The sequence below is a fragment of the Macrobrachium nipponense genome, chromosome 3 (assembly GCF_015104395.2).
Source record: "Macrobrachium nipponense isolate FS-2020 chromosome 3, ASM1510439v2, whole genome shotgun sequence".
NCBI lineage: Eukaryota > Metazoa > Arthropoda > Malacostraca > Decapoda > Palaemonidae > Macrobrachium > Macrobrachium nipponense.
In genome coordinates this window covers 107,819,274-107,837,946 of record NC_087202.1, presented here as the reverse complement: position 1 = coordinate 107,837,946, position 18,673 = coordinate 107,819,274, and the positions used below count along the sequence as shown (strand labels likewise).

The following is an 18,673-nucleotide window of genomic DNA, read 5'->3' as shown; positions in this document are numbered from 1 at the left end:
CACATCTTTAAATGGAAGAGAAACGTTTGCCAATTAGTTATTTTTTAAATGACTTCGTGCAGTCGTCGCCAGAATTAATTGTGGAAACGAAATCAACGCAATTTTAGGAAAAATTTCCCAAATAGCCAGTTAGCTCACCATGGAATGCGCACAACAAAACCAATTACCTCAGTGAGCGCCAGGGAGTTAATCAAAAGAGAGAAACGCGAAATGAAATTTTGTGGAAAAAGAGTCAACCGTAACAGTTTGAACTTTCCGGGTCATTTTCTAAAAGATCGGAACCGGAGCGGAGTTTGAATACCTAACATCTGAGTGCGATGTTCGAATCGCAAAATCCCCACGTTTAAACCAGTTAGTAATAAAAAAAATGATAATGAAAATGATGCTTCAACAGGTGCAAATGTATTTTCATGTCCTTGAAAAGGAACTGTGCTCGAAAATGCCGAAGATCCAGCGTGCAACGTCCCAGCGTGAGCCACCCCCCTTAGACCTATAGATTTTGTCCACTACCCAATAACTGACATTGACGACGCAGGATCTGGTCATCATAAGCTAGCCAGTGCAGTCTGCCTTCGTAGTTTGTCGCGTTAGGTGCAGCCTCCCTCCACTGCTAACTTCCCCAGGGAATTTGTGGACATTCACTTCTCTTTTTATCAACACGATAGAGACAAGTACAGCAAATAGTTACTGTTTTTTTTCCTTTTTTTTTCTCTCTCTCCTTTCGAAATTCTTTATGATAACAGCACAGCGGCCGCTTCCCTAAGTGATCTATCGTAACTTCATAGACGAGAGGGGAAGAGAATGCGTGAAAAAGCTCCGGCTTCGATGAGGCAGTCACTTGAAGACTGAATTTTATAACTCATAGCATCAGCACCACCAAATCGTGCCAGCGACCTCGATGGGGTAGGATTAAACCGCTTTAAAGAATGATATTGCACGATTTTCAGCAAGTCATCAGAGCTTCGAGTCATAGGTAAGGGCCTGAACAGAAATTGTTTCAGTTCTACATAAAGCCTTCTGTAGTACAGCATATGATTATCCCTGAAAATCATTCTTTGTTCTACAACCAACCTCCAAAAGCTGAAGAGATTACGGGTGGTTTTCATTCACAGTAAACAATTATTTAACTTATAAATAAATATACAAGAAATATTTATCATATTGTCGTAATCGGAAAACGGTCATTCTTCCGTGATAGCAATGGAAATTTACAGCAGAGGAATAAATGGGCTCATGACGTAGACAAATGGATTAATAGATTATCACAGTGTGAAATTATCTATCATTACATTTTATTCATTACTGAAAATTGTCTTATTTTTCATACCCGAAATCCATTTTCCCAAAATGAGCAATATTCTTTGTCGCAAAACCCTCAGTCGTTGTAAGATTTACAAGTCAAAGGTTGAAGACCCAGCTTCCTGTTCACTTTTGAGAGTTTTTGCCAACAGCTAACCTAACGAACCATTGGCACAACGCTTGCCATTGGGAGATCTACAACAAATCTCAAGTAGGGCTCCATCACGATTCAATCTTCCTAAAGTGCTATTAGGATTAATGGCTTTTGCTAAGGAATCGTTTAAGAAATGTTTGATAGTCATATTTAGTCACAAATGTCTTTTATTTATTTAATTTCCAATAAAAAGTAGCATTTGTAGGAAGTGTTATGCTTTGTGCAGATGCGACTTTCAGCTTACTGGAAGACTTAATTTTCCCTAAATTGATGCATCAGTTTATGTAGCATAAATAAATATGATTACTTTCGTTAGTGATCCTGAACATGACACTTCAAGAGGCTTTAGCATTCAGTTGTGTCTCTCAAAAGAGAGTAGAGAAAAACAAAAGGAAAAGATATTAAACTTTCCTATGTTTTGTTGTAACACCCTTCCGACGATCTTCATGGGAACACACACAACTATTTATATTCAGATGGCGCTCGAACATTCCTACTGAATGTTTATACGCATTCTCAAGTAGTTTTCGTGCTCGCAGAAAAACAAACAAAAAGATAGGTGTGAGTCTCTCTCTCTCTCTCTCTCTCTCTCTCTCTCTCTGATAAGGAGGAAAATGAAAAAGGAAATTAGTTATTACGCCTAATGAAATGAGTTAAAAAAATAAATAACAGGCGTGATATAGTTAATCTAAATATAATCTTGATTCTCTGTACATCTAAAACCACTTTTCGTGATACACTTTTTTCATAAAATGCATTAGGCTTTAGAATGGACCGGTTTGTTTGTTCCGACCTGGCTTTAGTTCACCGCTGTTATTGAAGTAGATCAGTATAAAAGAATAATCAGTTTAAAACTTCTTTAGCTAATTTATTACTAACGCTGTTTTAGGCCGTGATTTTGTACTATTTCATTTCCTGCAGTTAACACCTCGGTCATAAATTTATAGACTATCAAAGCCATTGAAAAAATTAATGTGTGTTATCTTCCAGTGTTTATTGTTTGTTTGTTTGAATGTATGGTGTTTTTACGTTGCATGGAACCAGTGGTTATTCAGCAACGGGACCAACGGCTTTACGTGATTTCAGAACTACGTCGAGAGTGAACTTCTATCACCAGAAATACTTATCTCTCACACCTTAATGGAATGCCCGAGAATCGAACTCGCGGCCACCGAGGTGGCAGGTCAAGACCATACCTATCACTCACTGAGGTGCTTCTTCCAGTGTTTATGTAAAGGAGTTGTCGTACTTGGAGGAAACAAGTTCGAACACCTTGTGCTATGTTGACACAGAACTAGGTTATATTCGTGATACTGTGTTTCTCAATCAGCTTTACATGAATATATTTTTTTTAAAGGTGGAGTGGGCTTCTCATCTCTCCTCGCGGTAAACAAAGACACCACATCTGAAATGATATTTATGTATGTTTTAGTAGGACTTAATGACAAAGGTATTTCCTGATATTTTATTATACTGTAGTGAGCCTTGTACTGTTCCCTAGTGCCTGAAAGACTAAGCTGGGGAATGTCACTTGTTAGTTTCGTACCAGGATAGACTTTAGTGTCTCTGTAAGCTTCCCATTTTTCTTGGCTGCGTCAGGAAAATCAACAGACAAATGTACATTGACGCAACTCTGCAAACATTAACTATAATTTTTTCCACTTTCATTCTTACTAGAAACTAACATGTGGGTTGTCTATGATTTTTTTTTTACCAGAGAATGCCAGTTTTGGGATAATTTGAAAGCAATTCTGGCACAGTAAATAGTTTCATGTCTACCGGGATATTCTAAATATTGCCATTGTATAAAGATAGGGTAGATTCGGAAACACACTAAATTCAAACCACGTTCCCTTCTTGTGTAATGAAATGGCATTTCTTTATAATACGACCCCTTAACATATCCATGTAACCAACACTGATAGTCAAAATCTCAACATAAGGATTTCTCATCATTCGATGGAGTCTGACTTCTTGACGGCTGAGACTGAAGCGGTTTATTGAAAGCAAGGTTTTATAAGAATACTACTACTGTTGAAAGTTCGTTATTTGCCTTTATTCTATTTCCGTTAATGTTGCTCTCTCTCTCTCTACACACACACACACACACACACACACACACTACACACACACACACCCCACCATACACATATATATATATATATATCATATATATTATATATATACATATATATATATATATATATATGTATATATATATATATATATATATATAATAATTTTTTCAGGTAAAGCTGAGACACACGCACACACACAAATATATATATATATAATATATACATACATACATATATATATATATATATATATATATATATATATATATATATATATATATATATATATGTTTCAGGTAAAGCTGACTGAGGAACACTTGTTTCCTTCAGGAATGACAATTCCTTTGCATAAACACTGGAAAGTATCACACGTTAATTTATTTAAAGTGGTTTGATAGTCTAAATTTATGCCCGAGATATTAACTGCAGGGAATGAAATAGTACAAAATCAAGACCAAAACAGAGTTAGTAATAAATTAGCTAAAGAAGTTTTTACTGATTATTTTTTTACACTGATTACTTCAGTGGCAGCAGTGAACTACAGCCAGGTCAGAACAAACCAGTCCAACCTAAAGCCTAATGCAGTGTGTGTGTGTGTGTGTGTGTGTGTGTATTTTAACATTAAGCCGTTTCTCCTATAGTAGATTCACATCAACCGTGCATCTGATGTTTAGGCCATTCCTTTGCGACGCTCCTGATTGGCTGGAAACTCCAAATGTCTCTCGAGAGTTCACATGGGTAGGATCTATGTTCCACCTCTCTTGGGGGATACTTTTGAAAGACTTTATCCCTCAGGAGAAGTGAAACATACATCCTACCTATGTGAACTCTCTCTGAGGGTTTCCAGCTCTGTGATTGGCTTATCAATAACCAATCAGGAGCGTCGTAAGTGACTGGCCTAGACATCAGCTGCACGGTTGATGTAAATATACTATAGTAAGGGATTGCTCCTGATAAAGGAAAGGGTAACAGTCACTGCCAAATTCACACTTACGGTGGTGAGCCTTGGATAAACCCCAATTGCAAAAAAAAAACTTCCACAACACTACCCTCCTCACACACCTTCATAGGAAGTTCCCCAGCAAAGTGCCGAGCCCTCAATCTACGCTGCACATTCGTGCCAAAATATCTCTGCTTTACGATAATGCAGCCCTTGAACTTTACAAGTAGGTTAGCGAGAGTTAATTGGATTTCATTATCAAATGGTGGCATTAGTTTAGCGTGCTTATAGATGGCAACACATCACTTTCATTCTAAAGACACAAATACTGCTTTGCATCACAAAAGAAGGTCAATTAATATCGAGCCACATCAATATTTTACTGTGACATGGTGCAGAGTAATGAATGTTCAGGTTACAACAATAATGCAAGTGTTTCGTCTGTATATATATTTCCTGAGGAAAGCAGAAAGGAGATCTGATATTGTTATATTATAATTCAGAAGATGAACACCATTTATATACACACGCCCACAGGGGTCATTGGGAAGTTTTCACGCTCGCCTACCAATTCGGTGGTGCGAAGTTCGATTCTCGGCTCGGCCAACGCGGAATCAGAGGAATTTATTTCTGGTGATAGAAATTCATTTCTCGATGTAATGTGGTTCGGATCCCACAATAAACTGTAGGTCCCGTTGCTAAGTAACCATTTGGTTCCTAGCCACGTAAAAATATCTAATCCTTAGGGCCAGCTCTAGGAGAGCTGTTAATCAGCTCAGTGGTCTGGTAAAACTAAGATATACTTAACTTTATTAGAAAGTGAGAGAAGGTAAAGGGAAATACAGAAATAAAAGATGTCATTTATGAAAAAGAAAACAAATCAATGAATTAATGAATAGATAGAAATTTATTAAAATGCAAGTAGAATATCATAGTATTAAACAAATCTGGGCAAGTAGACCAGATGAGTTATTTACTTGAAACTACATGTAGACTCCCATGAAATATAGTGAAGAGCTTATTACTTTCTCTTGGCTTGTTTCAGATACTGACTGCACCTATTTAGAATGGAGGCTGGCAGTGCAAAATTATTGCCTGCTCTTGCAGAACCATCTGATGCTGATAAGTGCAATGTCTGCCAAAATCCCACACCACAAACAACTACAAGTTCGTCTAACGGTCGAAAAAGAATTCGAGACGCTCCGTTCATCACAAAGAACTCTGCTACGAAAAGGCTGAAGTCTCTAGGTGACGATCAAGATAGATTTGTGTGTCATATGATTAATAAAAGTTATGAATCGCATACACTGAAAAAAGAATAAACAAATTCGCTGAACTTAGCACTACCAAGATCAAGGGGGTCACCAAAGTACTTCACCCAACCCATAGCCAACAATGTGCCTCTATATAAAAGTAAATGTGTAATATGTACACGCATCAAATATCTGTGTTTGAAAATTTCACATTTTTAAATTACACAGAGCCAAGAAGTTCCAGAAGGCAACTGCTTTCCTCCAAGATGATGTAAACATTCGAACTTGTGATTTGTAAAATATGAACCCTGTACTATATAGAATAAAGAGTTTATTGCAAAATGCTTGGGTGGTCAGACCATAAGCATGGACCTAAGGGCATTGTTAATTTAAATTAAAATAGACTGCAGGGACTGGATTTTGAGGGAGAAATTCTTAAGAACTAAACAATGTTAGCGACTCTATCAAGGGTAACTAGAGGCATAATGAAGTAGCATCCACAGAAGTTAAAGCCTTCAGAAACCATTTTTGTGTAGAATTACTGTTACGTATCCAAAGCAAGTTAATAAGACATTCATGTTTCTCAGAAGAGCTGTTGCAGCATAACATCTGTCTGAACATCTGCGCACCGCGGAGCCCATCCAAGAGAGCTCAGAAATCATCAGGCAGTACACATATCAAGAACAGTCACAAAACTCATAACATGCAAAAGTGCAACTTGACCTTACTCTGGCTGTGATGAGCAGCTACTTTGTCATCACTGTGACATATTGTTGGGACTAGTAAATCTAATGATAGGACCATTTCCCTTCGGAGCTATTTCATCAAGTATCCATTCACTGTTGCTACATTTGATAACTTTGGCCAGGATTAGGTGAGACTGTTATATGTTAAAATGCTGCAATATGGTAGCATTGTTTGTATGCGTGGTTGACCAGGGTGCATAAGGTATGTCTGAAAGAGGGAAAGATTTCAAAGTATTGGGTGAGAGGAATAATTGCTACATTGTAATTGAGAAAGGGTGGCACTGGTGAGTGAACGAATTGTCAAGTGAATGACTGTGATTCTGTTAATGGTATATTTTGAGCTGTTCTGTTACATTCCCTCTGTAGAACTCCACATAATTTCAACCTCTTCCGAACCAAACTGCTCACTGAAGCTTCCCTGATATGTTTTCAAATCTTTGGCTACATCGGCTACACCTCGAATCACACTTGTTTCAAAGATTAGATTCGTGCATATCGTAACAGGCACAGCTATAGACTTGTTTGCGAACCACAAAAAGCCCATCATAATATGGTCCCTTGGTGAGACTTCTTCTTTCATTCTCTGTTGTTGTTCTACCTTTTTGCCATTGCTCACTGAATTTCACGAATTGCCCCTATTTCTTCAAATATCTTACCATTTGCAGTTTTTTTTTCAAACGCATGCTGAATTCTCAGAAGTGTCCACCACACACCACTGAGTAGGTTCGTTCCTCTCAAAGCGATGTGGAGGAAAAGAGGTCCAAAAGAGGCCTAGCCCTTTTCTTATATCAGCATAATGGAGCAAAATATCCAACCATTCGTGACCCACACAACCATGCACTCAACATTTTTCACTGATTCCTCACCTCACACCTCTTTATTTCTATCCTTCACCACGAGTTATATGTCTCTCTTTCTTCTTCTATCTTGCTTTCTCGTGTACAAACCCTGAAATCGTATAAACCAATGACAAGAAATAAATGAAATGAAATCTTAAAATAAAAGTTTTACCATAAACATGTAACTAATTTCATATGGTCTAAATTACGCCAACGGGTAATCCAATCTTCATGAATAACATGTGAGTCATTTCTGAGTTAGAATACACGCGCGCAATCTATTATATATTTGGCAATGTGTGTATGTATGTACGTATGATTGGTATGGGCGCTGGGCCGTCGGTCTGACGGGACTGAGATTCGGAACGGAGATGGGTTTCCACCCCGGGAAGGTCGAGACCTACTTCGGGAACCCGGCCTCCCGGGGGTTTCCGGGCTCCCGAACGTACGTAGGTCTAGCACTCAAGAGTGGGCTCTCCGGAACGCCTGTTCATTTTGTCACCGGAGAGAAAAATAAAGAACATAGTCTACCAAAAGGCTCTCCGGTGAATTGGAATCTCTCTGCCAACATCAAGAATTTTTCTTTCCATATATGTATATGATGCTTCATTTTGATATTCATTTTCAGGAACGTTGTTTGTTCTGTCAGATTTGCATTCCTCACAATTCAGGTCGTGGTACTGTATTCAATTGTGGCTTGATTTATCTATTTTCTTTTCATAAACTATGCTCTGGGTTACACGGACCAATCTAGCTGGAACCCGCAGGTAGGGCGGGTAACCAGTTAGTATGCAATAAACAGGGCTTGTACGGTAACCGTCGGTAATAAGTATGTAACCTTATTTATGTATGATCCTGAATGCAACAGAAATTGTTGGTTGGGTATATCTGCTGTATACCTATCTTTACCAGTATAGGAATGGAATATTTAAGTCAAAGGCCAAGTACTTGGATCAATGAGGTCCTTCAGCGCTGAAAGGGAGACTGAAAGTAAATGGGTTTTAAATGTGTAACAGGAGGACAACTTCGCAGTTGCAATATGCAACAGTTGTTAGAAGGTGAAAAAAAGTATATCTTAGTTTAACCAGACCACTGAGCCGATTAACAGCTCTCCTAGGACTGGCCTGAAGGATCATAGTTTAACCAGACCACTGAGCCGATTAACAGCTCTCCTAGGCCTGGCCTGAAGGATCAAATTTTTATTTACGTGGCTAGGAACCAATTGGTTACTTAGCCATGGGACCTATTGTGAGATCTGAACCTATTATATCGAGAAATGAATTTCTAATCACCAGAAATAAATTCCTCTGGTTCCGCATTGGCGGCAGCGGGGAGTGAACTCAGGCTACCAGATTGATAGGCGAGTACGCAACCCACTCGTCCAATAAGTAACTTGGAAGAAAAGAATAAGAAAGGAGGTGCAGTAAAGGCAATGAAAAAGTTGCAGCTAGGGGCCAGAAGGACGCTGCAAAGAACCGTAAGTAATGCCTACAGTACACCCCGTGATGTGCACTGATGGCACTATCCACCTACGGGGTGTATCTGTATAAACAATAACATCTAAAATAGGCAATACCTATTAATGCACTCACAAATGACTTGTCTTTTTACCAAAATCATTCATTGTAGACCTCCGGGTGAATAAGGAGATATCTCATTAACGGTTACGTACGTGTGCAATTACTTGTGAAGCAATCGGCTAAGTTATACTGTTGGCGACATTTGCATCTACAGAAAAGGAGAAGAGATTCTTTGGGTTATAAGGTGTATACTGTTTTAGCAAATGCTGGAGATTAGGAGGGCCATTATTGTATGCAAGCCATCACTAAAAGACATCCTGTTTGGCCAGCTTCATGTGGTTTTTCTAAACCACGAACTTTCATTCTTGCCTTTGGTGCTTGCCATTTAAAAACAAGCGTGTCGATACTTTCTTCGTCATCCACATTCTCTAAAAGAGTCACATTGTTCCACAACCTTGTAGCAGAAGCTTTTCATTTCCTTTACTGCAAAGATGCTGAATAGTTTTCTTGCTAGTATTGGTGAGTGTCTGGGGGCCCTAGTTTGCGAATAGTAGTAATACTACTTTGAAATGTCGTGGTAACCTAAGTTCTTGTATGAATATATTCACCTGTCTGCTTTATATTGATAGTACTGATTGTAATTTGTTTTTATCATGGTTTCTCTGTTTTCCATTTGTATCATTAAGGGTCTTTCCCAGTAGGTTGAGGTTTGTTTTCAAAGATAATGTCCTTCAGGATTGTCGCACTAATTACTTTGAATAACCAATATTCGTGGTTTAATACAGTAGTTTTTTTTTTTTTTTTTTTTTTTTTTTTTTTTTTTTTTGCAGAATCACCAGCACTATAGTCACTATCTACTTCCTTGATTTTTTAATTCAATTAATTTGTGATTGCAACCGTATTTTGTATAAAAAAAAAGTACAACGATAATCTTCAGTTATTTCAGATCATAAATTTCATCTTTCACACATTTTTCTGATACCTGTTGGAGCATGAATAAATCGGCGATTTTTTCAGATAATTCAACTATAATCTACTCTAAAACAATGTAAAGTTTAGTTCAGTTTTCTGTTCGTTCTGGCATCAGATTATGCCTTCCGTTACAAACACTGTACATTACTGATCACGAACGTCGTTTCCAGATTCTTAGTATCAATGGAACTGAAATCAAGCACCAATGGGTCTAGTGCGGATCTGTTCGAAAACTATACCTTCAATGCCGATAACAACACCAACAATGGAACACCGGTTCCAGATTTTGGCAATGATGCTGCCTGGATTCTCACCTCAACTTTCATTATCTTCACCATGCAGTCAGGTTGGACTTTTCTGTTTTATTCAGAATCACATAGTGATAGTGAGACAACTTGCATGAAGGTGATAAGCTTTTAATTGTATGCGATCAGGCCATTTTATCAGATGCAAGGCGTCTAGAGATACTAGAAAGATTTTTTTTTATATAATGCGATACACATATTTCGCAGACATTTTTCATGATCTAACATACCGTCAGAGGCATAACTCGAGTGCATAACCGTCAGAGGCATAACTCGAGTGCATAAGCAAAGCTATTAATAAAGTATTTAAACAATCATCTCTGTCAATTGAACTTTCCTTCGCATTAACAACACATCTACAGGTAGCCATCAGACATGAAAGAGGAAGATTACTCACAAAACCTAATTAGTATTAATAAAGAAAAATACCTAGGAGAACTAGAAGTATTCAATCAGTTACGTAATGTTTCGTCTTAACCACCTATGTACTAACCTACTATCGTCCGTATTGGTATCAGGATTTGGTCTGCTCGAATCTGGAGCTGTCTCGATGAAGAATGAAACGAACATTATGGTAAAAAACGTCGTTGACGTCGTACTCGGAGGAATCACCTACTGGCTGTTTGGCTACGCGCTGTCCTTCGGGGAGTCGGAGTGGACGAATCCGTTCTGCGGCTGGGGAGGTTTTGCCTTGAACCCCGACGAAGATGCGATGGGGGAGGTCTACACCAAATTTTTTTCCAACTCTCTTTCGCCACGACTGCCACCACAATCGTGTCCGGAGCAGTAGCTGAAAGGTAAGAACTCCCAACGGATGCTTTTACACTTTATGGGCACAATTTTCATGGTGAGTTCAATCAAGTAGCCTTGACCCTTTCTTATAACTTGTCTAGCTCTGTGAATCTTCCCCTGTTCATCAAAATTTACGAATCCAGGTGGAAAAAAGTCATGAGCAAAAATTCACAATTTTTGGTGGCCTGTAATAAAGTCACAGGAAAAAGTAACCTAACCTAACTTAATGATTGCCGGCCTCCATACATTAATGAGACTTTTTTTCCCCCGTGACTCTCCTAGCCCAAATTGTGACCTTTTCTGTTACTTTTTTCCCGTGACTTTATTACCAGCCACCAAACTGACAGCTCTGTAAAATAGGGAAAGGTGTTCCAAGGTAAAGTGAGACCTGTGGTAGGATGTCAACAGCGAGATAATGTTTGGACACGACGATACATAGCCTAGTCATCAGCGTAACTATTCATGGTGAAAACCCTTGGAACTTTCAAGCGAGATTAGCTTACAAGAGAGCTATTGGTATTTTTTTTTTTAATTCCATTTTTAAATATATGATTATTTTGTTCCCTTTTCAATATATTACTGTAGTGGATCCCGTGACGTTAACCTGACACCGATGACTGCAGGTCTGGATAAGAACGATATGGTAACCAAGGCTAGTGTACCTTGATGGTAACATCCTCACCCCAGACAAATCCTGAGACACCAAGGTGGAAATAATCCACATTACAAGTTGTTTCATTGCACAAACATTCGCCATTCGCCGAAGTCTTGATTGTAAAATTACACACACACACACACACACACACACACACACACACACACACACACACACACATATATATATACACTACATCTATTAGTTAAGCATTTTGGACACGTACTGAGGATTAGATTATCTTTGATTTTTGAAGAAACACGTAACTACCTGTTGTTTTTTAGAGTAACACATTAGACGTATAAGCTGAGGCTCTCTGCATCCATCGAGCTTTGAGATAATAATGCTCTCGAAATAAAAAGAAAGAGAAACAAAGGAAACTTTCTGTTCTTCGTTCTATATTGCTGCCTTTACGGAAAGAATAGGCAATGTGGGCATGAACAAGACGTGTTCTGTATTTAAGGAAAAAATCGACCTTTATCCATGGAAAGGTTCACCAGACCTGTAGAGAGGGCTTGTAGATTTTTACTCCAAAGGCTAGTCTTCAGTAAAATAAAGGAAAAAAAGAGAAAAATGTTTGTTACATATACGTAATTAAATTTCCGGCTCTAAAAGACAACGCAACAGTAATCGGTTATTTAATTAATAGTAATTCCACGTTAAGCTGAGAGCTTTGATTTTGTCCTAGTCGGTGTTAAAATTTCCCTGTCATTTTTGACATTCGAATGAATTAAGGCTATCAAAAAATCGAAAACATCGATCATAAAACTCTGGTGATTAATGCTGAATCTTTAATTCTTGAATACGTTAGTGTCTTTGATGGAGTACCGACTATTAAAAATTACATTAATATAAGTTATGGTCGAGACAGCCCTGAGGCTGGGGACATTAAAATGCGTAAGTTCTCGAATCTCGGACTGTTGTATCTTCTTTCTATACAATTACATAGGAGCTGTTGGTAAGAGAGGCCTATACTATAGATTATTGTTGTCATAAAGTGGAAGATTTATGTAGAAGTCACAGAACGGTCAACGTATTAACATGGAAATCTATACTTATTAGCAATCCTGTTTATTCTATCTTTCAATTCCATCTGGAACATAATATGTCTGATCACAGGGTCAAAAGAAAATAACCCCGAAAAAAAGCAATATTTTGTACAAAATTCCATGTGTGGATTATTTATTTTACTTAGATCAGACCGGTAAAGAATTGAACACCAGACTGAAACCACACAAATAATCGGTAAGAACAGGTCAGACAAATAATTAATGCTTTATTTTTACATTAAGTGAAAGGTCCCACAGAATACATTGGACGCAAAGCCAGATATTGTCACGTTGTAACGAAACTACTTCAAGGAACTTGTCAGAATCTGTTTTTGATTCAGTTAACCTGGTTGAATAATTTTAATGTAAGGCAAGGATTATTATTTTTAACCCGGTAATAAAAGATATGCTCCAGAAGGAATTAAATGACAAAATAAAGAGGATTACCAATAAATAGATTTCGATGTTAATCTATTGTCCGTTCTGTGACCTCCTAACCTTTTTTATCCCCTTAGGACTTATACCACCATACATTATATATATAATATATATATATGTATATGTATATATATATATATATATATATATGTGTGTGTGTGTGTGTGTGTGTGTACATATATATGCCCCTGTCTATGTATATCTTTAGTTGCTGTGATCATGTTTTGGTAGCTTGGCATCTCCAGTGTTTTCATTTTCTTTCGTGACTGTAACTTTGTTCGTATCATTATCACGCTTTTAATTTTGGTAATTTAAAATCAAACACACACACATACACACACACACAGCGCATGATGAAGTATTGAATCCACATCTACTTAAACACTTGTAAAAATCTGAATGAGACTGGATTTCAGAGTTACAAATTAGAAGTATTTGTTGACATCCTGATAAATTCCCTGCTTCTCTTTTTTCCTTCGCACAAGGTTCAACTTCGTGGCCTACGTGCTTTTCTCAACGGTCAACACAGTCATCTACTGCATCCCCGCTGGCTGGCTTTGGGGTAACCACGGTTTTCTCCGCAAAATGGGAGTCATCGACATTGCTGGGTCGTGCGGTGTCCACGTATGTGGAGGATCCTCTGGTAAGCTTCGTTTGCTCTTAGATTTTCGCCCTTATGCTCGAATTACCATTAAAAGGAGGTAGGTTTCTACTATGCCGTGTCGTTTGCATTACCTACGACAGGCTAGGCCATTGCTGACGGGTAACTTAGTACCATAGAATTTACCTTTCGCATGGTTCTACAGTCAAATCGCCGTTCAGTAACCGAAATCTTGCCATAAGCGAAATGACATCTTATTTTCGATATGACTAGAAAGTAACATCCATTAAGGATTTCAACGAGGATTGACGGATAGGTTCGTAAGGCAATAGTTTTTCCAGACTATTTGCCTAATTTTTTTCTTTTCTTTTCTTTTTAACTCGTGGTGACATTTCACCCGGGGCCCCTTTCTTTGTTTGTATTGCACGCCGTACTAAGTACAAGGTAGAAAATAAATATTAATTGCATTACACTTTTCAAGAGTGCAAATAAAATTAGGGGCCTTGTGGAAGTGACCCTGTACTTTAGCATTATGCTTTGCAAATTAATAACAATATTGACCACTGTGGATACTGTCACAATTAGATTCATTCATGTTTAAATGTAATAAGGACAAAACTCGTGATTAGACTTTGAACAGTAATTTTACAACGGATTCGGGAACTACTGCAGTGATGTGCGTTTATGTATGTGAATCGGGTATATGAAGGAAATGATACACACCTCTGTAAAGTCGCTAGACAGCAAACAGTAAAGACTTTCCAGCTTTATCGTCCACTGTTTCTCTCTCACTTCCTCTCTGTCTCTTTCTTTCTCATAGCTCTGGTGGCTGCTCGACTGGTAGGACCCAGAATCGGCAGGTATGACCAAGGAGAGAGTCCTTTACCGATGGGATCGCCAACGAATGCAATCCTTGGCATGTTTATGCTGTGGTGGGGATGGTTAGGATTTAACTGTGGAAGGTAAGGTTCCCGATGCAATTAGGCTGCAGTGATATTCATTTTTATGATTTTACTATATAGTGATATAAGGCCCCCACTTTGTCGCCTGTAAGAGGCATATCTAGGTCATGTTACACAGCAAACACGGAATTGTTTAATTCAGCTTCAAAATAATTAAGTTTCAGTTCATGCTAAATATAATTTGTATTTTTATATACTTTCAGAACCCAATTTCTTGTTTCACCTTTGACCTCTGATTATGTCACAGTACTTGAGCTTAAAAAAAAATGCTCGGGAAAAGATGACTAATTCGCTGTTGGTTATGTTGTGTAATCATTTAGAAAAACAGGAACACAAATATCACGCATATAGTGACAAAAGCTTTCAGTAATACACACACACACACACACACACACACACACATATATATATATATATATATATATATATATATATATATACATATACATATCATATACATATACATATATATATATATAAATATATATGAATATCTTCTTCATTCTCTACAAGCTTGTCCCTATTTTGAGGTCGCTGTAATGGTTCTTCAACACACTCTTCCATCTCCCTCGGCCCAGTGCATCCTCCTCGCTCAATCCCAACTCCCTCATATCTCTCTTCACACAGTCAGTCCATCGCAATTTTGGTCTACCTAACCTTCTCCCACCTGGTAGTCCCATCTCCATCTTCTTCCTTATCGGGTAGTCTTCTTCACGTCTCTATATGTCCATACCATATATATATATATATATGCACACACACGCGCACACACACACACACACACACATATATATATATATATATATATATATATATATATATATATATACTACATACATACATACATACATACATTACATACTTACATACTTGCATATATATGGGTAGTAAATGGAATAAACGTACTTTCAGCACGTATGGAGTCAGTGGAGCTCTTTGGAAATACGCTGCTCGCACGGCCGTCATCACTCTTATGTCCAGCATTGGAGCTGGCCTCGCCGGAATGAGCATCTCATGGTACAAGAATCATCGTCTTGAAATTGGTGACGTCGTTAACAGCGTCCTAGGAGGTCTTGTGTCCGTCACTGGTAAGAATGGATTTTCAGCATGATCTCATCATATTACTATACTAACCTGCGTAGCTGCACATTTCTCGAACAGTTTTCTCCAGTTCTGAGTTATTACAGTTAGAACTCAGCTTTTCTCGTCTACAAAAATAATTCGATTAGCGTTCCCTTCATGTATTCCAACCCCCATCTTCGAAAGGCTTTGCAGTTCTCTTCCAGTTCCAGATCGTTTACGCCCAAGCGCTCGTCTCTTCGGTGGTTCACTTCCTCTCTCCCTGCCATCATCCATTGCATTCGTTACAGGTGGTTGATAGATGAGACAGATATCTTCTATCATACTAAAATATAGCATGAGGTGCCTATTCTCTCAGGCAGAATCTCCCCATGACTCCCGATTTCCATTCACTCACTCTGTCACAAAGGATTAGCGTTTACAACATACGTGTAGTTTATACTAAAGATGATGCTGAGGTTACTGGAATGATTGAAAATAGAATATTAACAAATTACCTCAGTATTATAAAATATCTGATATGTTCTGGATGTATCACGAGGGCGATGTGGTGTGTCCTCTTAGTGACCGTTTCACTATTGTAATCGTGGAACTATAAACATGGAATGGGCATGTGCGTATAAATGTATTGACGCGGATTGTCACAGGGCGGCGCCATTGGAAAGGGTAGAGATGACGCTGAATTAAGCTATTAAAGCATAGTCTTGCAGACGCTTTTTTTTCACTGTCGTCCTTAATTTTCCACCGATTTTAATAAATATAGACTCATTGGAAAGCGCTTGAAAATCATTTTTAAATGAATATAATTAAGCGTGTAGAAAATACAGCGCTGCAGTGTTTTAAGTAAAATTACCCAGATATGCATTTTACCTAGGTTCGCTTTTTTACTCTACTGTTCCAAATTTTTTATTTAAATTTGAATAAATTTATCATCGGTTAAAAGCTCTTGAAAAACATTTTCCAGTTAACCCAATGAAGAACATATATGTCCCATACAATAGAAATAATCATGCATGCCATGTGCTGAGACAGTGATTTCATGTCTTTGCCATGGGGTTGTGTAATAAATTTTACCACTAAACTTTATGCAGAATTGTTTCCCCGCTGTTTAATTCTTGCTTCTCTTTAGAAAAAAATAAAATCAGTTGATTTCATTTTTTTTCTCACTAAAGCCTGTTGAACCCCTTATATTTAATATCCTTCTAAGCATCAAAGTCTTTACACTACTTTGCATTTTATGCACTACCTAAATTTTATCACCTTGCTTTGCAGTCTGTGTCACTCAGGGATTAACCATATTCCATGACACAATGGAGTAAAATTGTAATTATGTTGACTGATGCTTATTGCTTACTTATAACAGTGATTATTAAAAAAAAGAAACACACTTGTTGATATAGATAATTTAATTTTACAGATGACTTATTAATGTCAGTCTTATTATTATTATTAATAATTTTAGGTTTATTTTAAATGTATCATCATGTAAACAGAAATTACTAGGTTGAATGTCTACTGCTAAATTTGCATAATGCAACAACTGTCATAGAAAGTAGATGAAAAGATTTTGTCATGGACAATTAAGAGATTACACTCTAATATGGCGAGGTGGGCATTGTGATACAAAGCTCTCTGCACCCTTTGCAAAGGCGGCGTGCTGCACACGGCGGTTTGGCTCACGTCCACTTCATGTTTATAGTTCTATGTTTGTCATGATCAATATGACTATTACATATTTATACCCAGATACCAATACAGAGTCATTGACCTTCATACCCCTATTATTGTTTACATTTAACTTAGTATTCTCCTTTTACAAAAACTTTCATGATTCTCTCACCAGTTTCTGCTGCTTCTCTTCGATGTCTTAGTTAGAACGGTATCAACTGCAACCACCAGCAATTCCAGGCTCCAGTCACTGCCCTTTTTCTTATCTTGCAACTGCACTGACACTTACCGTCCTAACTCGGAACTCCTCCTCACATTCCATCCATGAATGTATTATTATTAAAATAAGCCTTGAAGACCTTTGCCTCGCCGCATGCTTCGTCACTGTCATAAAAACTTTGTCACTCAGTAAATACACTTTTACACCATAAATCCTCATGACCTTCACATTCCATCTATCTATTTAAGCATCGTGTAGGAGAGCATTTACGCAAATGGTGACATAAAAGGCTGTCAGATTTGTAGGGTCCTAGTGCTGCTTGGAATACCCTTGGAAGTATATGGCATGATTTTGATTGAAAAAGTCCATTAAAAAAACAAAAAAACAGAGGGACAGAGTTAAGACAAACTTGTTATGAAAGTTAAGACAACTTGTTATGAAAGTTGGGTGGGGGTGATTGAGAGAAGAGGAAACGAGGTGACCCGACCTCCAGCTTACTCGTGACACGTGCAAGATTTTCCCCTCACGCATAAGTTGTAAACCTTATATTCCTAACTTAACATGAAGTGGTCTTCGTAATTAATCCCCATATAATAACAACAAGGAACAAATAAAATAGACACAAATTAAACACCTTCATGTATTCTCACTTATAAGTGAAAACGCAAAATAATTGAACAGAAACATAGCCTAAATTCAGTACGCCAAATAAATTAAAACGTGTTAAAATCCACAGATAACTAGAGCCTTGTTTCATCAAAGAAAATTAAAATGCATTATGTTATTAGAAATAATTTTTCTGTACTGTTTAACATTGTACGTTATTCATTTTTTACATTTCATTTCAATGAATAAATCATAACTATCGTATCCTAAAATTCCTGTATCTTTAACTCGACGCAAAACATCTTTTTCAGACCTTTTTAGGCTCTTCCATAGAAATTTCCTAACCCCACCCGCTCCCCCCAACAACAACGTAGTTTGTAGGCTTACTCCCTGAGTAAGAGAAATGCTGTAGTTTGTGTCATGACATAAAAAAAAAGCTGATCATAGGATTGATACAGGCAATATTGAGGTTGTTAAGACGACGGTATATCGACGA

At 37.7% G+C, this 18,673-nt stretch overlaps 1 protein-coding gene across 1 annotated transcript in view; it reads left to right on the top strand.

The window, feature by feature from the left end:
• Positions 1-9,981: 9,981 nt before the first annotated feature.
• LOC135222262 (putative ammonium transporter 3) overlaps positions 9,982-18,673 on the top strand; it is a 31,757-nt gene continuing 23,065 nt past the window's right edge. Inside the window, 6 exon segments of the mRNA XM_064260375.1 lie at positions 9,982-10,147; positions 10,625-10,840; positions 10,843-10,903; positions 13,526-13,683; positions 14,462-14,603; positions 15,516-15,691. Of these exon segments, the coding sequence (XP_064116445.1) occupies positions 9,985-10,147; positions 10,625-10,840; positions 10,843-10,903; positions 13,526-13,683; positions 14,462-14,603; positions 15,516-15,691 (916 nt within the window). The 5' untranslated portion in view covers positions 9,982-9,984.